Source organism: Protomyctophum bolini (genome assembly GCF_963924005.1).
Source record: "Protomyctophum bolini genome assembly, chromosome: 11".
NCBI classification, from domain to species: Eukaryota; Metazoa; Chordata; class Actinopteri; order Myctophiformes; family Myctophidae; genus Protomyctophum; species Protomyctophum bolini.
In genome coordinates this window covers 10655648-10676959 of record NC_137872.1, presented here as the reverse complement: position 1 = coordinate 10676959, position 21312 = coordinate 10655648, and the positions used below count along the sequence as shown (strand labels likewise).

The 21312-nt window shown below is 42.8% G+C and overlaps 1 protein-coding gene across 1 annotated transcript in view; it reads right to left on the bottom strand.

The window, feature by feature from the left end:
* Positions 1 to 975: 975 nt before the first annotated feature.
* Positions 976 to 21312, bottom strand: part of LOC308324743 (carbonic anhydrase-related protein 10-like) — a 101158-nt gene continuing 80821 nt past the window's right edge. Inside the window, exons 5-9 of the mRNA XM_080776991.1 lie at positions 20171 to 20266; positions 16343 to 16415; positions 11858 to 12012; positions 9334 to 9508; positions 976 to 1926 (exon numbers count right to left, since the gene is read on the bottom strand). Of these exons, the coding sequence (XP_080633117.1) occupies positions 1904 to 1926; positions 9334 to 9508; positions 11858 to 12012; positions 16343 to 16415; positions 20171 to 20266 (522 nt within the window). The 3' untranslated portion in view covers positions 976 to 1903. The remainder of the gene's footprint in view (positions 1927 to 9333; positions 9509 to 11857; positions 12013 to 16342; positions 16416 to 20170; positions 20267 to 21312) is intronic.

Genomic DNA, 21312 nt, shown 5'->3' with positions numbered 1-21312 from the left:
TCAAAGCCATTAGAAAAGTGTTCTTCAGCAAAATATTGACATTTTCAATTGAAAAGGTTTCACTCCTAACTAAAACAAACATTTTGTTAAGTCACTTTGTCTAGCAGTATGATTGGAGACCATGAGGGAACGCTGACATTAATTGTCATCTGCAAAATGATTTGGCTTCTTGCTTAATGCATCATTGTTTTCATGGTGGGGATAGAGAAAAAGATATTGGGAGAAATAAATCATAGTTACTTAAAACAAAGAACAAACAAACTCTCCCCGCAGGGCTTCACCAAGGTATTAAACATAAGACTTTTGAACGTGTCAGGAAACAAAGTATAAATGAACTGTTAGTGCCTTGTTGGGAGTACAGACAGTGTTTCATTTCCTTCTATTTATTACAGTTAAATTACTTTCGGTGTTCATGAAAAACAACAAACACAGCAAACTGAGAACTGACAACCAACCAACCAAACAGACAACAGCAGTGATGTGGATATTGAGCCATCATGTCCTTTACACTGGGACAGCTTATACATTTTGCAACTAAGGCTCCAATTCAAAACAAATATTGAACACCATTTTGAGAGAGAAAAAAACGAAAACATCCCCAACCTGCAGTTCATTAAATATTTCAAAAACACAGATGACTGTACGGTCAAAAACAACTATTTTGTGAGCAAAGGGTCGTAAAATGGCACACTATTGATGTAAAGCGATTCACTTTCGTTAGAGCAGCCATTCTGTAAGAGTCGATACATTGCTTTGGGTTTGAAAATCCTCACTTATCTCTCAATGGGTCCGTTTATTTTCTTACCTTCAAAACGTCCAGTTGAGAAATGCAGCTAATGAGCAGTGAGCACACGTAACCTTGCCCTTGTTTCTCTGCTTTGCTCCTGTTACGCCATTCCACACTAATCACACCCTGGTCCTTTCATCATGATTTTATATATATATATATATATATATACTGTATATATAGGACATTGGAGAGACGGGTAATAGAGGAAGAGAGGGAATACACTGTACTGTCGGGCAGGTCCCCAGCTGGAATCAAACTCCTCGTTTTCAGGAATAATATTAGCTGGGGGCGATGCTGCTGGGAAGCTTTCAGTTCTGCATCGGAGCAAAGCACGGAAAACGTTGCAAGGCACATCCTGCCCGTACTCTACTCTCTAAATCTCCTGTTTTGTGATGAAGTTTGTACTGGTCCCTGTCATCTGCACAGAGAGTCCCCGTCTGTTTTAGAACCATCTCAGCAGTCTCTCCTTCCGTGTACTTCTCGTAAACACGTTACCTGAACATCGCCATTCTCTCTGCATTTTTCTTTGTATATTACATCAGTCTCTTTCTAGGAATGAAACTTTTATACACCTGCTAGCGGGCAGGCAGGCGTTTGAATGTGGCCTATGAGTGGAAATGGTATCGTCATGGCAAGCTATTGTAGTATACTCCCAAATGCTTCCACTGTGGATCACTGAGAATGGATTGAAGGTTGAGCACCTTGCTCAAAGGCCTCTGCTTCACTCGCTTCCAGGCTGCAACCATCTTAAAGTCGCCAACGTTACCTCATGAAAATGACGTGGTCAGTGCCAGTTTCAGACCCTGGCTGATGTTCTCGCTTCACACACTGAATAGAAACAAGGTACAGGGGGTATAGACAAGTGAGTGTTTGCAGTCCGCCTCACACTTTGAGTCCCAAGCTCTGGTTTGAATCCGTGCTATACACAGGCACAGATTGACTTCCGGAAAGTGGTAGTGGATGTGTGAAAGGAGGCCAGAGTGGTAGATCAAGTCGAGGACAGAGCACGGATACAGTTCAGCCACGTTGCGCTCAGTTCAGTCAAGTATAGAGGGCTCAGTTGAGCTGACAAAATAACTGAACTTGTCTCTGTTCTGTGAGTCCGTCGATGGTCTACTTCAACAGCCATTGGTTCACTGGGAGATTGCACAGAAGAATGGACGAGAGGAGGAACGTGAAGAGATGAGAGTAGAGTAGAGGATCGATGAGAGTAGGAGAGGAGAGCAGAAAAACAGATGAACAGAGAAGGAACGAGAACAGAGGAGATAAAGATCTTAATTAGTGTCAGAATGAAACACAGTATAGAAACAACAAAGCCAAGCCTCAGGTATCAGAGCTCGAACTGATAAGACTGATGGAGGGCAAGTACGGAAAGAGAGGATAAATGTGAAGACAGAGAGAGGGAGAAATATACAGAGGAAATAAGACGAGTGTGTGTGTGTGTGTGTGTGTGTGTGTGTGTGTGTGTGTGTGTGTGTGTGCGCGTGTGCGTGTGCGTGTGAGATTGAGTGAGAGAGCTAAAGAGAGTGAGTGGGAACAGATAAACAGAGGAAAGCACATGAGAGAGATAGATAGATAGAGATATATAGAGAGACAGAGGGTACACTTAATTTAACATTGGAGGTCCTTACACAGCGTGATGAATACACAATCCTAAAATGCTTCACCAAATGTTTCACATCGAAACCTTTTATCTGCTGATGCTTCAAACAGGTTGATGCTTTTCATTTAAGGTGAAACATCAACCTTGCTTCCATGAAAGAAAATAAATGTCGCTTCATCACAATGTAATATTTGCGTTCGGCGTGGATGTACTAATTACACAATGCCCAATTAATCGCGCACAAAATAAACACTCCCGATGTGTAAGGCCATTTTGACACTCTCAGCACCAAGAAAGATGAAATAAAGCTTAGTTTAATGAAGGATTTGTTGATCTAGGATTTATTTTAATTAGAGTTGTGTTAATGCACCACATCATTTCAAGCAAATCGGTGATTAAATCCTTAACCTGTGGTTAAATCCTTTAACCTGTGATTAAAACTTTAACCTGTGATTAATTAATTCATTCAACTTTGTTGTGTGTCCCCCATCTTGGATATGCACTGTAAATAAACACGAATAACCAACCCTCTTGAGCCTAATAATATCATTAGCATTACTATTTAATTGTCTTGTTTTTAGCGAGCAACACCGTCGTATAACTGGGGTTTATTAGCCATCTGATATGTCGCAGATATGCTGACATCCACTGCGTGGTTTAAAATGAATCCCCTATTGATATTGAAATCAAAGTTTAAAGCAGTGGTGCAACAGGATTAACATGAATATAAACCAGGTTTACTGTGAAAATTAAAACCACGATTAATAAAACAAAACCAATATTAAAAGGATGGTTTAAAACTAACCCCGACTAGTGAAACCTTGATTTAATGGTGCAAACGGTCCTCCGAAACAGTTCCATTGGTTACTGTGCAGACAGTGAGAGGGAGAGAGGTTGAGAAGATGTATCGTTTCTTTTATTTCCCACATGGCTTCCTCTCTCTGCAAGGTGGAGGGATCCCTGCAATGCACTCTACCCATTCTTCAAGTGATCTTTCTCTCTCTCCCCCTGCCCCAGTGCTCCTTTCCTCTGTCTCTCTCTCCCCCTGCCCCAGTGCTCCTTTCCTCTGTCTCTCTCTCCCCCTGCCCCAGTGCTCCTTTCCTCTGTCTCCTCTCTCTCCATCCATCCATCTCGGTTTCATTGCACGCCCCGCTCTGCTCCATTTCATTGGCGCAGGCACACCCGTCTCTACCGGGTTTTTAAAACAGCTGGTGGATGGAAATGACGCTTGAGCGCGGCTTCAACTTGTAGCGTCGGGAAACATTTACGTTTTTTGGCCGATGCTACAAGTTGAAGCCGCGTGCGTCATTTCCATCCACCAGCTGTTTAAAAACCTGGAAGAGACGCCTGGAATAGGCGACTTTTTGACGCGTATATGTGCATGCGCCCTATGCCTGAAGTTCTCCTGCTCCCCTGTTCCTGTATAGACCAATCCATGGAGCCCCTGTAGGCCAGGTGTAGCCAATCAGTGCTGAGGTGTAAATCTGCGCTTAATGGTACACCTCAGTAGTGGCTGCGCCCAGGACACCCCTCCGTGGATTCGCCCATACACCTACACCTCGGGAGTTTATAACTTCTTCTTCTGCCTGTTTTCTACCCTCTTCCCACCTTCCATTTTATACTTCACATCTACCCTCTTCCATTTTATACTTCTTCATCCCCTGCTCTCTCTTTACTCTCCTCTCCTGAGTAATTTTCTACTGTCTCGTCTATCCTCTCCCTCTCTTGCTCTCCCCCAACATTATTTAGTTTCTGTCTCCTGCCTCAGTCATCGCTCCCCTCTTTCGGTCTCTGCTTTCTCCTTCTGTTTGTCTGTCTCTCTCCCTCCGTTTCGCTGTTTCTCTATTCTTCACCTATGCCCTTTTTTAACCGACTGTTGTTTTATTCAGATCTCTCTCTCTCTCTCTCTCTCTCTCTCTCTCACACAAATCCAATATATATCGACAGAAGACAGATTCATCCAACTAATGTTTTCAGTGTGCCTCCACGTTGAGCTGAACAGATCTCACTGAAGACAGCTCTCAGTACAGAGACTAATGGAGACCTCAGAGACCTCACTATAGAGTCTGTGTACACTGCACACTGTGCACAGCACTGCTTCCCAAACACTGGGCCCCGAGTCCCGACCCATTTTTATGGGTCACAACTCATAGTAAAACATTTTTTCTACATTAAACAGTTTGACAGCCGCTAATTGTTTAATCAAACGATCGACTCTGCTTAATACGCTATAACCGACATTTGTTTCATGCGTTTAATTCGCCGTATTTTAATAATTAAAAAGAAACTCCGGCTTTGCCGCGGACCTGGTGATGAGACCTTCATGTTATGATGACGAAACCGGAAATCAACCCATGCGCTGGGCTGCTAGGGCTTCTGGGAAATTGAGGCCAATGCAAGTGAACAGGGTTTGTCTGGACTACAACGCCTCTTAGAGGCGGATCTGGTGCCTTACCATCATGGCCGCTGGTGTTGCCAAACATAACAAACGGACGAACCATTTTTCGCCGGACTTTCATGGATCAAAAGCCCAAATACTTCAGCGTATGCTCTGAAGGTAATAAAACAATCTCGGCAGCGTAGAATATTTGATTAAAAAGCGTGATAAGCAGTAGAAAATATATATACATACCGGTATGTATATATTTAAAAAGATGTTTACAAAAAGAATAATAAACACATATTATATTTCTAAGAATAAATAATAAATAAAAAAATGTGAAACTGGCCGATCTACAAGATCGTGCGAAGCAACACGTGCACTTGTAGATCTGCTATTTTCACTAGTTTGGGTCCCGGGCAAACGTCTAAGCTCTCTTTTGGGTCTCAACCTGAAACGTTTGGGAACCAATAGGCCTAGTTTACACAGACCTATAGTACAGAGACTAATGGTAAATGGTGCATTTATATATAAATGCACCAAATTGACCGCGGACCCCCATCTGAAAATATTTTGTGCCAGGGACGCACACTGAAGTATATAGTATCAGATATACAAGCTCGCAGTGCTGCATGAAGTGACCCCGCTGTGACCTTGTAGATATGCTATTTTTGAATAGTCAACGCATGCAATATGGATAAAGGGGTTTAAAATGTAGTAACACGTTTTGCTGGGGACTGACCCCCTGGGGGTCCTCTAACTCCACTTTGAGAAAACCAGTGGCGTACACAGACCTCAGCATCGAGGGTGTGTATAATGTAAGAGGCCTGTATCAAGGGCTTGGTATCCATGTGATGTGAGTGTGTTTGTTCACGGCTGGATCGATAAAGCAGATATATAGAGGAGATCAGAAGAGAGAGAGAGAAGTGTAAGTGTGTGTGTGTGTGTGTGTGTGTGTGTGTGTGTGTGTGTGTGTGTGTGTTTGTGCAAAATCTTCCTCCAGAGGATATGACTCCTATATGTGCTCAGACAGGCGTGTGCGCACACACACACACACACACACACACACACACACACACACACACACACACACACACACACACACACAGGTATGTTGTTTGTGTACACGCAGACCGCCATTTTTTTCCTTATCACGTACGAACTCAAAAACACTCCCACACAGTAAAATCCTCAGTGTTCATTTATCCTTTTGAAATATATATATTCTCAGATTAAAGGAGAACTTCTTGACTTCACCCATTTCCAACCAACCATATAATTGGTCCTCAATAAAGCTTGTGGGAGTATTGTACCATTTCTGTCTACTGGGTCTGTGTCTCAGAGGTGGGCTGTGGGCAGCTCAGAAACCCGCCTACCAGTGACGTCATCGGTAGGCCGATCATTTCTAATGATTTATATATATATTTCCCTTCTACGCAAGATAAATGGCTTCTATTATAGCATGCTAACTTTCCAGTAATAGAAAGCCTGTTTATAATTAGTTTGGATTCCCCATCGATGATGTCACTGGTAGGAGGGTTTCTGAACTGTCCACAGCCCTCCTCTGAGACATTAGACCCAGTAGGCAAACATACCACATATTATAATGAGCAGTATAGTGAGTGAGGACCAATTATATAAAGATAGGTGGGAAATTGGTGAAGTGGTCCTTTAAATCAACTCAGGATGTTACAGAGCACAGTACATTATACACCTGTGTGTGTGTGTGTGTGTGTGTGTGTGTGTGTGTGTGTGTGTGTGTGTGTGTGTGTGTGTGTGTGTGTGTGGTCGATGAAATCAATACCAGAGATATAGAGAAGAGGAAGATGAGGAAGAGGAGGGTGGGCAGCAGATACCCTGAGGATATGATGACATGAGCTCTAAAGCAAACACACACACAAACACAGACCTCACTCCTCCTTTGTTGCTCCAAGGTTGGTCTCAACTCTACCTCCTACCTATCAAAGACAGAAACACTGCACCAGGCACGACATGCACACGCACGCATGCACGCACACAACACGCACACATGCAATGCCGTATCCCCTATATTCAGTTAAATTGGTAATATTTAAATTAAAAATGTAATCATAGTTTTCTATTTTCTATGTGAGGCTGTGATTATTACTTGACTTTTTTCCTCTTCTGTTGAAATGGAATAACAAATATCAGATGACCTCAACAAGAAAGAACTGATTCAATGAAGAACAAATGCATGCATTTATTAAATTGATTTATGTATTTCTCTATACTTTATGAATTTCGTATTCTGTTAAATTATGCACTATATAAAATATCTTCAGTACATATAGTGTGTATGGTAGTCTAACAGAATGTTTAGTAGTCTATATTATATCAAACGTTTATTAGTGTATTATATTTATCATGACTACTTTGCATATCCTTCCTTACTGTACTGAGACTCTCGGAGATGTGGATCGATATTTGCTCAGAGATTTGTCTTGCTTTCATTCTTTAATTGTTTGAGTGAAATTGTCAATTCAATCACAAGAGACAAGTTTGTACAAGAACGACACTTACGGGACACGGATTTGGCTTTGGCCTCGTCACAGATGAATGAATAAATCTATATGACTGACTACATAATTAGATCTGGTGCATATCAGGGTAACAGCTTGTCTGGAAAAGGAGCCTCGGCTCGAGCCGTTCTGAGATCGTGACCGAATGTGATGAGTGTATTATGGAACTACTATGCAGTTCTCTCTCTCTCTCTCTCTCTCTTACATGCTCAACATGTTTTGCTACGACAGCTCGTTAGTTGACCAAACTCCCACCACCTCCCCAGCTTGGGGGGAGGTGGTGGGAGTAGCATTTAGGTCTTCACTTTGTCAGCACGTCAGTCGATGCGGGCTGGATATGTTCGTATCATCATGTTCTTTGAGTATCTTTAGGCTCTGCTTCGGGGATTCGTGATCTCTGTGTCAAAGCTTGTGCAGATTGGTTTCGGAGCATCACGAAAGTACAGCGCGGAAACACACAGCCAAATATGATACAATCCATGGTTTTCATCTCGACGGGTGTACTGAACTGGGATTTCAACCCGGTCTCACCCAAACACGGGGTGAAATAACACAGATTGAATTCCGTACATAGCCTACACTACTAGAGAACCCAGAAATCGGTACATGATATTACATTGAAATCCTCCCCATTAACCGCCCTATAGTTTTAGACTGCGACAGAGATGCGGTGTCTCAAGCTAACTTGAGTAACGAGAGCCACCACCGAGTGAGATAAAGCCAGTTTCTGCAGTGACTGACTTGTAATATGTACGGAATTGGTGTTTTTGAATCCTGGTTGCATCACACATGCAGACAATCTTAAATGTGTATTGATTGTGCCTGACTGAGCAACGCAGCATCTCACGTGCAGAAGCACATGGAGTCGGTTAAACTTTCTGCGTTGTGCAGACGAAAGGTTGTGATAATGTCTGGGAAGACATGTTGATTTCACACTTGTAAGTCACTTTGGATACGAGCGTAAGAGATGATGAACGAGAGGGCTGATGGAGTGCCCATGGCATAACCGCTCATTCATAATTAGTGTATCGACATTGTAAATGGCTAAATATAGACAGTCGGGTTCTTGCCAGATATCGAAAAGCCTCAGCAAACATAAAAGTTTGTCTCAACTGACTCGCCATGTCAAATGGTCCTCGCTCTCATTTACTTCACGTCAGTCTCCTACTCTCCTTGCAGACATGTCTCACTCAGACGGTGACATAAATCATCTATATGCCGGTAATTATCGGGGCGCCCTGATCATCTGTGAGCACATTAGGAGGCTTAAAGGCTTAAAGTTTCATTCTGAAAAAGAAAGCTGTATGTTTTTTAATCAGATCGTTGTATCTCTCCAGGCTATGGGATGTAGCTTTGTTACGCGTTGTCTTTAAAATGTCTTCTCCCTCACTGCTACATATTTCTCTCTACCATAATGACCAAGTTTCTCTTCAGGAATAAATTCTTGGTGCCAGTGAACATATCCGCCTTATTTTGTGTTCTCTAGCGTTATATATTCCTCCCTCTCTCTCTCTTGCTACGAAGACACACAGAAACACCACCTCCACCTGCAAACACGTCCACCCACACCACACGACAAACCAAAACAGACAGCTTCCCTTAACATGTTCCGCTCCACTCTGTCTAAATGTAATTTATCTCTCTCTCACGCACAGCTGCATACATTCTGGGGGCATAGGGCATCTTTCTATAGGATCAGTCTCTCTATCTCTCCCTCCCACTCTCTCTCTCTCTCTCTTTCCCACACACACACACACACACGCTTTGTTGGGGCAGTCTCTTTCTCTCATGTTCACATACACACACAGAGCCTGCCCGAGGCAAAGACAAAATGTTGCCTAGGGAGTCATGACAATGAGGGAAAGCACACCGCTCTCTCCAGTGCAGAGTGCCGTGCCATATTGTTGCATGCAAGTGAATACTGTGACAGCAATTAAAGCTATGAGAGAGAGAGAGAGAGAGAGAGAGAGAGACACACACACACACACACACACACACATGCGCACGTGTGCACGCGTACCTCTGTACTGTGGCCGCAGAGCTCGGTTGTTGGGACAGTCGCGTCCCTGCTTGCTGAAGTTGATGTTGGTGCGGATACAGCGCTGCAGCAGGGCCTGGGTGGGCCGCGTGTTGTCACTCATGCTCATGAAGATCTTGTAGGGTTCGTTCTGACTGAGGAGGCGCAGGGAGTGCATCTACACAGGAGGAGAGCGGACGGAAACCATGACGCCCCCACATGCATCGTTGGACGCACACGCCATGCACGGAAACAAATGACGTTTTCTGAAAAACCTATATGTATGTTTCTATGTCAGTGGTTCTCAACTATTTTTTTGTCAAAGAGACCCACAATTATTTGGCCCAACAACCCGATTATATTTTGTTCCAGGGACCCTCACAAAAAAAATATATATATATAAAATATATTTTCACATTTCTTGAAAAACAGCAGATCTACGCTCGTATATCTGCTGTTTTTCAATAGCTAAAGTTAAAATAAAGGTTAAAGTGGTTAAAAGCATGAAACACAGATGTTCTCCATGTCTTAATGGGTTAATAACAAATGGAAATAATAATATAACCAGTAAGACGCCTGAGGGCGAGAAGCGACCTCGCCCATGCATCCGCCTGGGTGACAGCAGACTGCTGGGCGAGCGCTGGCGCTTTGGCATGGGGGATCAGATCAACATATGGAATGAATTCTGTACTGGCCATGTATGGAGCGTGTCTTGAGTGTATAGATTGATGAGGTCAGATCAACATATGGAATGGTCAGAACAGGTCAGCTCCATATATGGAGATCTAAGGGTGGCAGCGGGGGCAGTGCCTTGAGTATACAAGGTTTGATGAGGGCCCAGGTGGGGTGGGGCCGGGCCTTAATTTTCGGGCCTGTTGAGAACTCTAGTGTTCGCCGGCTGCCGGGCATGGCTTCTAGAGGCAGGCCCGTCTAGAGTTTAAATGGACAGGTATCAGTCAAGAGGGAGACATCGAGAAGGAAGGATGGATGGGGAAGGATCAACATCTGGAATGTCAGAAGAGGTCAGCTCCATATATGGAGATCTAAGGGTTTGAGGTGAGATGTAAGTATAGTTGCTGATCTCCATATATGGGCTTAATATTGATGACATCACGTGATGTCACGACTCCGAGGCATGACCATATATGGGTCGTGATGAACCAACTGACAGGAAATGTATTTTATATAGTTAACAATAATGGCAGAGAAGAGAAGGACAGGAGACACGTGGCAGAAAAAACATTGGGCAAAATTTGTCATTCTGCAAAAACAGCTCGCAACGCATCGCAACGTGACACGCCGTGCTCCCCTATAAGACCATGCACAATACTGTGTACTATTACCACTCCGGAGTCAGGACATTGTTAAATTATCCATCTTCCATATGCGATTTAAAACTATGCTGTGTGTCCATACTGTCTTCATTTGCAATTCAAAGGAAGTTGTACCATTAACGCAAATGCATTTCAGCTCTGATGAAAGTACAAGGACACACACCAAGCAATATATGTACATGCACACTCGACACATTTTTCTCTCCAACACATCTAATACACACACGCGCACACACACACGCGTGCACACATGGTGCTGAATGAATGCAGCCACTAGGTGTTTTACAGCAAAATACCTTTTTTCACAATGTGCTCTGATAATAAAATCACGGTAACAGAGATGAGCAATAAAGAAAGAGTATATTACTGTATGTGAAAGCTTGTGTGTGTGTGTGTGTGTGTGTGTGTGTGTGTGTGTGCATGTATGCACGTATTGTGAGGCGGATCAGGCTTTTCCACAGCTATACAGCAGTGCAGACAGCGGAGCAGAAGCTCTCAATGTTTAACCATAATACAACAATAACTAAACACAAATATCACTTGAATTGGATTGCAATACTTTACAATTCCATCATAAAATAATTAGCAGCCCACCCTAAACCAGTGGTAAAGCCCGCCTGGTCATCCCAATAATCCAATCAGTATCGCCCTCGCCCTGCCTTGCATGCAGGTCCCTGGCACCACCCAACTAAGTCACCGGCGTTTCAAACCAAACGTCGTATCATTTGAATCATGGTTGCGTTTGTGGGGGTGAGTGGGTGGATAGAACTTGCTGCACTATTGTGTGCATTAGTGTTGGTTTATCATGCACAAGCACATTGAGTTTAACTGGCATGAAATGCTGTATACTATACAAAATAAATTGGACTTGACCTTTCCTCTTGACCTTTCCTTTCCTCTGTATCACCCAAATACACACATTAATAAAACATTTAAACCAATGTGAACTTTAAAACCACTTAAATGCTGGATTCTAGGGCTCTATTCTACGCGCCCAAACGTGTTAATTCCCTCTACACCAATTATCTTCACCAAACAAGCTCACAAAATGTCGCAAAGCCCAACATGTTGTGAGCTTGTAGATCAGCTATTTTTTGCCAAATGTAACCCCCAGAATTTATTAGAATTCACCTCCAGCAAGTGTTCAGGTCTTTTACAGGAACAGAAAGGATTTGACGGTGTCCTCTACACACCTGCATCAGTGTGACGTAGATGGGTTTGTTGATGAGGATCCAGGTGGAGGTCTCGAAGCAGGGAGGAATGGTGATGGAGCCCTCGTAGGTGATGTAGCGCGTGGTGTCAGGATACAGATCTGCTATGTTCAGACCCATCAATAGAAACGCATCATCTAGAGAAACAGAGAGAGGCTTTTCTATAAATGTCTTTTAAACCCATTTAGGCCTGACGTAGAAAAAAAGAAAATTTAAGTATTCTGAAAAAATATATATTCAAAGATTTTTCACGATTTTTCAAAAATAGCAGATCTACAAGCTCGTAGCGCGACACTCAGTGGCTTGTAGATCTGCTATTTTTCAATAGCTAAAGTATAATATAATGCTTAGTTAAAACACCAAAAGGGGTTCCCGTACAGAATGGGTTAAATCCCAACAGTTTTCTGAAAGACCTACTGTAGGTATGTTGATATAGTCAGTGGTTCTCAAACTTTTTCATGTCAAGGACCTCCAAAAAACAAATGTTGTACCAAGGGACCCCCAGAAGCGAAGATTTAATCGAAACATGTTTGCTTTAAAAAATATATTCAAAGATTTAGCCGAAATATTCACAAATTAGCAGACCTATGAGCTATGTGTGTGTGTGCGTGCAGTGTGTGGTGTGTGTGTGTGTGTGTGTGTGTGTGCGTGTGTGTGTGTGTGTGTGTGTGTGTGTGTGTGCGACATGTGCGTGTACAGTAGGTGATGCAGTGAGGGGAGTCAGGATGCAGGTGCTTTGTGCTCAAAGCCATCAAGAGAAATGCATCATCTGAGGAGTCAGTAAGGAGGTGTGTGTGTGTGTGTGTGTGTGTGTGTGTGTGTGTGTGTGTGGGCGAGCGCACGCCCATTAAATGTGGCCTAGAAATGCGTAGTCAGAGGAAGTGTGTTTGTGAGTGTGTCTGTGTAAGTTTGGAAATAATAAGAATACATGCATAATTTATTGGCAACAATTTGTCTGAAGTGAGATCCAGAGAAGGCAAGCGAGAAAGAGACAGAATGAGAGGCAAAGAAAGAACATTCAAGTGAAGGATATTATATGGAGATTGTATGTGATCTGTTTTTAAGCTTGCTAGCTAGCAGCAATAATCAATACATTATTTATCAGCCTATTGTTATTTGTTATACATATTCCTGTTGCCATGGTCAGACCTATCAATATAAAATGCTTTATCTAGAGAGAGACTGGGGATTAGTGTGTGCGCTGTGCTGTCAACAGGAACTGTATTCATTGTTTGCGGGTTCTACTGTATGTGCTCGGTACATTTCATTATTTTACATTAACTTGTCATAATGAGCAACTGCTACCGTTTGTGTTCCGGTGTTCCCTCCGGGTGCTCCAAGTATTCTATGAGCTGCATTTAAACACCATAGCCTCTGTACAATTACAGAGAAACCAAAGCAGGACGAGGTACCTGGGCTATTCCCTTATTAACTATAGTGCTGCATCTGTTATCCCACTTACTGTTGATTTAAAGCTGGAAGATGCAATGAATAAAACATTAACCAATCTTTATCATGTAGTAGAGTACTGTATGTTAATACAATGTCAGGAGCAAACGGCAGTGGTGGGAGGTGGTATCCTTGCCCTCCCAACCCTGGGGCCCAAAAAAAGCTGCACAGCTTTCATACTAAAAGATGATGCACAAAAAAGAGAGAAAAGCACATATACGGTACAGCATGCACAGAATCTGAATGTACAACACTATGTGCACGCCCCAGTCCCGTGCAGATTCCCTCATTATGGTGCATCAGCGGACATAATTCTGATGAGTGCATAATTTCCATGGCCTACTTCATAGACATATAGCACAGGATTGGAATCTTAATTCTTTTCAGTTGGCAGTTGGCGAGCTTCTACTTGACGAAGCTCCACTGCAGCGTCCGTCAGCGTCACGTCATCGCCAACGCAGGGAATGTTTCCATTTTAACAAAAAAAATTGACCAAGACTTTATAATTACACCCGTAGGAGGCCGAGGACGTCTGGGGACGTCTTTAGGGCTTTTTAATGGTATAAAACCATAAAAATGGTACTGTACGGCCACTGAGCTCCCGGACATGTTTTGCGCATGCACGCAGCATTCACTTCCTTGTTTACGGCCCGACAAACCTTGCTATCATCTCTGAATCTACTTAACCAAGCATCTCGTTTGGAATATTAACACATGACAGCGCGAGGTAGTATATGGAACATTATACCTCCCGGTTTTGGGGGGAAATGGAAGGTAGGGCTTTTCAGAGTTAATTCTGCCTCATCTGCTGGGCACTCCAGCGCCTTTATTTGGAAAGAAATCCTGGTCATGAAAACTGTTGATCAATGAAGGGTGCTCCACTGCAGACGGTTGTGTTTGAACAGCGTCTGGACAGCGTCACCCATTCGCCCCGGTTTATTTTCATTGTCATTGACGCTATTCTCATATTCTCATGTCTTGCGGCATTTTTATTAGGTGTGTAGTATCGATATAGTATCTGCATCGAAAATCAAATTTAATTTCAAGAATCGAAGTATATATATGTAAAAAGCAACATATGGTATCGCTTGACTGTATCGTATCGTTTTTCAATGCAGATACCTGTAATTGATTATTTAGCCATTTTAAGAAGAAAAAAGAAAGGCGTTTAATTACTTTTCCATTCCATATTGCTACACTTCTATGGATCAATATTTTGCCAGAGAATCGTTGTGTATACTTTACTGTACATCCATAATAAATGTTTCCCTTAAAAAAGGGGTTTCACACAGATTAAAATTCTCTACTAAATAGTTAGCGTATAGATTTTAAATCATTGAATTGTATTGCCAAGAATGAACCAATGTATCGTGATACGTACCGCATCGCTGTAAAAATGTATATGTTACACCCCTAATTATTACATGCCACATACTGTATGTGTGACAACCTTCTTACAGAACCTCTTATAAGTATGTGTGCAAGCTTATAGGCACCTGCTGGTTCACAAGTACAGTAGTACAATATCTTACTCGGCTGAGCAGGGATTCCGTCACGGAGGAGTGGAAGAAATTTCACGTGTCGTGTGAGAGACCCGGGGTTCAAATAACTGGCAGGCCACAGGACATTTTTATAGACATACTTTATGCAAGGATTAAAGTTCTTCTACTGTATTGTCACAAAAAAACCAAGCATAGCATATCTACAAGCTCACAGCGTGTCGCACCACGGCACGTTGCAAGGTTGTAGATCTGCAGTTTTCGGTTATCAGTTCTTTTATGATTGAATAGTATTTGAAGTGGTCCAATGAACAATACTAAAGTTTATTACCGTAGTCAGTGTTTTAGTTAATTAAAGCAAAGGTTAAAGCCTCAATCTCCAATTTCTTCAACTGGTTGTCTGTATGAGAACAGTAGGAACAGCAGTAGGTTTAGAACGATAATACCAAAACATCATAATTAAAAAAATCTAATCTAATATCTAAAAATTGTTTAGGAGACAGGGCTTTAGTGCGGGGCACCCCTTTCATACAGTTTCACAAATGGCAGGTTAGACCTTGGCCTGGCACGTCTTTTTAGTCGTGAGATGATTTATTTAATTTTTGTGCGTGTGCAAGACATGAACGATCACCGCCGCTGTTGTGTTTGGCCTGTTCATGATTTAGGCCCAGTTCCACTCCAGCTGCAGTACCTACGACCGGACAGGAGGTCGCGGACTGGTTTTTATGGGTAGCAAGCAAATATCCCCTTTTTTCATGTCCTACATTTAAAAACGAAATTAAACAATATAAATTATTTATTAATTAAGTTATTAATAAAAATCACAATATTTCATCAAATAAAAACAATTCCAGCAAGTATTTAATAAATAAAATGAAAGCAATCTAATATCCCACGAATAAATAAAGAAACGTCAAACGAGACATAATAGCAGATATATCAGCTCACACAGCTGTGAGCTTGTATATCGGCTACTGCAGTGAGCCGTCCTGTGAGACTCATGTTTGAGTCTCTTTTGGGTCTGGAGCTAAAACGTTTGTGAACCACTGAGGACAGTGCACTACACACTGAGTGCAACAAGGAGAGCGAGAGTCCAGAGGGATGCAGCCAACACGTTGAAGGACACTCCAGCAGGGAGAGGGGGATTGATTCGACACTCCAGCAGGAAAGGGGGATTGATTTCCTATAGGAATTAGATTAGATTCACGACCATGTGGGTTGTGAGGTCCTCTTAAAAAAGCACAACCACGAAGGGACTCGAACCCTCAATCTTCTGATCCGAAGTCAGACGCCTTATCCATTAGGCCACGTGGTCAGCCTGCAGGGGCTGACTGCAGAGAGGTGCCTTACTTTCCCCCTCCCTCCAGCACTGAGGATGTGGGCTTGATGTGTGTGTGTGTGTGTGTGTGTGTGTGTGTGTGTGTGTGTGTGTGTGTGTGTGTGTGTGTGTGTGTGTGTGTGTGTGTGTGTGCGTGTGTGTGTGCGTGCGTGCGTGTGTGCAAGCGTGCGTGTGTCTTACGTTTGTAGTTGATTCTGGTGATGGTGTCTCTGTTAAGCATGCGGTTCAGGAACGCGTTGGAGTTTTCTGAGAGCTGATGGATGGAGGGTGAGGAGGAGGAGGGTGTTAAATATTTATATTACACACGTGTCTCATATATATTTATATTACACACACACACACACACACACACACACACACACACACAGTACGAGGCCATATTGTATAGCCAGAAAAAAAAGTGGAAAAAAGTAACCACTTACTGTAAGCAATATTGCAAAAAATAGGAATGGGAGATTGAAAGTGACTAATTCATGTATGGTTGCAGACAGGAAAACACATGTGTAAGATGCACTAAAATCATATTAATCTACAAAATAAAAGCACTATAATTTGGAGAAAATGCTCATTAAGAACATCATTTGAGGTTAAATGCAAACGCTTAGGGGTTGGCATAGTGGGCACAGTACAGTCAGTAGTTGCCATAGATAAACAGACTATTGTGTGACTCACACATATCTATACACGCTCCCTCTCACCTAGCTTGGACCACAAAACTGCATTTTAACAGTATCAGCTTTTACTTGCCTAGGGGGGCAGTGTTGGTCAAGTTACTTTCAAAATGTAATTAGTTACTAGTTACTTCCCTTTTAACGTAATATTACTTTAACAATATTACTGTTTGTGTGTAGAGTAACATGATTCACATTACATTTAAATAAGAAATACAACTAGGCCAGCTAAAATGGGAGATGTTAATGTTCCATAGCAGGATGGGTAATCACAGCTCATTTTTATTACAGTTCATTATATTTGTGCTGTATTCTACGTGCATGTAGGTAGGTAAGCTCAACACAACATTACAGAAATGTGACTAACTACAGCGACTTGCCAATGTTTTTGCGTGGTGGCCAGTTTTCCATTTGATAGAACAGTTATTTTAATAGTTTCTACTTATTGTTCATAGCCTGGGCTATGCTATATGCATGGAAACCAAACTTAAAATATTGTAAAAACACATAAACGTGTCTACAACCAACTCAGTTTAATGAGGAACCTACAGATAACAAAGGAACCGTATAAAAAAATGGAACACAATAAACACATTCCCTTGCACAGACTAACGAAATAATAAGCACAATAAAACATAACAGACACAGACGTGCCCTGAGGTATTCTGGAAAATCACTCCTCAGCCAACTAAACAGCCTGGGATGCGACACAAACAGCCACACGCGATGGCTTTGTGTCTCTGTGTAAACTCCCAGAGGTGAGTAGGAGGGAGTCTCATTCACTTCCCTAGCTCTTGGAGGCTCTGTTGTCCCCGGGCGAGGGTCTGACGATGTGGAAGGGCTCCATCCAGACCTCTTCTGTGCTGGAGAGGCGCCTGTATAGAGCGTCGCAGTCCCTCCCCCTTTCAGAACGACGAGTGGCCCAGGAAATGAAATGCAATGCATTTCTCCCATAGGATTTTCTTTTAGTATTTATTTAAAGACGGTTACGCCGCGGACAAAGCGTTTTTTTTTGGGTGGGTGGATCATGTTTATCTTAAAAGTAGCTCTCGAGTCAAAAAAGTGTGGGCACCCCTGGGTTAGAGCAGGACCTCTGGGTCAGGGGGTCAATCAAGGGCACCGTCAACTACAGCGTATGAGCAGCACGGCTTGTGTGCGGCAAGTTGTGTGGCAAGAACTGCTGATGGTACTGTAGGTGGTACTGTAGGTGGTACTGTAGGTGGTGGGTTCCACCTCAGCAATCCAACCTAGCGCATTTAAACAGCCATCTCTCACAGTTGTGCGAAGTAGTCCAGCCCAGCCCAGGCTCAGGTGCTCGGATGCAATGCGAAGACTCCTTTCTCATCTCATCTCATCTCATCTCATTCAAAATGTTCACAGGATCGTCTTCAAAAGCTTGCCCTGGAGACGGCCGCTTGATGGCTCACATCAAAGTCCTCCCCTTTCGAGGCACTGGGCCAGCTGTCCTGAAAGTGGCTTAATGTCCCAACTTTCAGCTCCTCGTTACTTAATTATTTTGCCGATGGGTTCCCAGATTGTGCATCCATGATCACATGCATTCAATTTCTTCATGCCTGTGTATACTTTTATTTAAAATTAAAAGTGCAGAATCTTGTAGCACCGTGGTTTTCAACCCTTTTCACATCAAGGCCCATTATTTAGTCTGCATTTGAGCCACGGACCACCATGTGATGAGATTTAGCCTCTCAGAACAAAAATGAAAGAATATTTTTGTCCACAATTCCATCCTGTATTGATGTGGTACCATTAGGAGAGATAACAGGCAAACGTTGATCAAAATAATTATTCTACATTCTCTAATTGTGTAGACTTGTGTAGACATCAAGGACCACTGGTGGTCCCCGGACGACTGGTGGAAAAACACTGTTGTAGCGGAACACTGTATACCCGTAGCGGAGCCTTGCAGGCTAGAGGCCAGGCACATCGTTGGTCCGGAACAGGAACCTTTCCTATTGGTATATAAGGAGCAGCTGTATATCAACCACCACTCTTCTCCAGTTCCCCGCCTTTAGTGACAGCACTGCACTCATGGGCCCCCCAGGTTGTTGGGATGGGACGAGTGCATGCCTCTTGTGGCTGGTGAAAAGTGCGTGGCACACCTCATCCCAAAGAAATGTATGGACCTCCTGTTGTACTGTACAGTACAGCGTAACCCGGCAGGTTACACTTCAGTAACGGTGCCTTGTCTGACTGTGGCTGTATGTGCATTGTGCATGCTGTACTTGCGGAGGTACAAGCTCTCCTACCACTGCAACATTTGATTTGAGTGCTATTGTCTCATACTGTAGTGTGTATAGGCAGGCCCTTGAGGATGTCCACCAGAGCTTAATTTGCATTGCTCATGCAGATCCACCCTAACAATGCTCTCATCCTAGATCTCAGGCAGCCACCTACTGTATACATTTACATTTGTGTCTTTATATATCTTTTTCTCTCTCAACTCATTTTCTTTTGTTTGGTTAATAAAGACACCGTATGGGGACATAGTGACTGTAATAAATGAACATAATGGGTTATATAACTAAATCACTACACTTGTGATGATGATAAATGATAAAAGGATGGGAAATCCCAGGAGGACTACCACTTTGTTCGTCAGGGCAGTTGCTCATTGACAGAAATGTTAATCTATTCATTAAATTAAGCCATTAAAACCTAAGGCCGATTCTAAATCAGGAGTTTTTAATACCGGTCCGGTAGCGCTAAAATCTAAAATGACACAGATGCTTTCCCGGTATAAATGGGTTAAAGTGCTGATGAAATGCTATTTTCTTGTGATAAAGAAATAATTGCCCATTTCTCATTGTCATTGTCACATCATGCAATTTACAATTTAGGCATTTAGCAGACGCTCTTAATCCAGAGCGATTTACATTAAGCAAGAACAAAAAAGCATGGGAATACATCACATAAAAACATTTATCATGACACATGCGTAAGCTAAGAAAGTAACAGTGGAATATCTATATAATGAAACTATACATATAAACTATACATCTATACTACTATGCTATACATATGTACTATGACGTGCTATGACTACATACAATGCACTTATGCTGTCTACATAACATGCTATAAGTCTGTATCAAATGCTATCTAAGTCTACAGAAATGCTATCTAAGGGGGTGGGGTAAGTGCTATGGGCCATGATGGAGTCTAAAAAGGTGGGTTTTCAGACTATGGCGGAAGATTGGGAGTGATGCTGCCGATGCAACCGAAGCCCATCTGATAATGTCCATGTATTTTAGCGTATTATGAACTGATTATCATTGGATGGCACAGTAATGACTTGTTCAGGTGTGCGTGTACAGACCTTAATGAAGATAGACACCACTGCGATTCCATGAGGGCTCCTAGCTGCCTCAGTGTAGTTGGCATATAGATCCTGGTTGTAATGGATCAACTGGACCTTAGTTTCAGAAAAAGGAAAAAGAGACGAGGAGAGCATTAAAGTGAGATTAATCTGGGTAGAGGCATTCAGAACGTGTATACATTGTTGTTTGTGGGAATGAAAACATAGGCGCCCCACCGGAAGAGGAGAGCTGAGGGCGAACCAAACGGGCCAACATCCTGTTATCCTGTTATTTTATTGGGCAGAGCCCTAAGAGGCAAATTCAAAGGAAACAACAAACAGCAGAGGGCGCTGTTTTTTCCTCTCTTTTCTTTTGGTAAGTGAGATTTAATAGTGAGATAGATATAGCATGAGATAGAGAGATAGAGAGAGAGAGAGATTGACAGAGCGATTTGGGAAGTAAAGTGACAGCGAGGATTGGGGGAAATTGGGACAGAAGGTGACAGAACGTCAGGGATAATGAAAGTATAGAGACAGCGAGGATGAACAGGAATTGGGAGAAGTTAGGAGAGAGAGTGTGACGGCTGGGGGAAAGAAAAGAGGTTGGAAGAGAGTTGGAAGAATACGAGGAGAGAGAGCGAGAGCGAGAGAGAGAGAGAGAGAGAGGGAGAGGGAGAGAGAGAGAGACTGTGAAAGAGACAGAAGGAGCTATCAATTAGCAATGCGGTCGGGACGGTAACCATGCATAGAGAGGAGGAGTGTGGATCAGTGGTCTCTCCAGAGTCCACACTACTTCTCCACTTTCTTCAATGTCTCTGTGGGACAGATTGTGTTGTTTACCAGTGGGTTCTGATGATAAACACACCGTGTGTGTACTCCGTCTGCCTGGAATCAGGGAACACCCTGGCTTCTAATTATCTGCTCAATGGCAGGAAGACTTTGATAAGGTTACAACTTAATTGTGACTGCGCGTCGTGTGTGTGTGTGTGTGTGTGTGTGTGTGTGTGTGTGTATGCATTCATCTAATGGGTGTGGATGTGTTGGTGAAAGAGTATGTGTCTGTCCCTAGGGCCTATAGACGAGAAGTGTGTGCACGTCTCTCTCTGTGTGTGTGTGTGTGTGTGTTGTGTGTGTGTGTTGTGTGTAGTCTGTGTACTCACCTA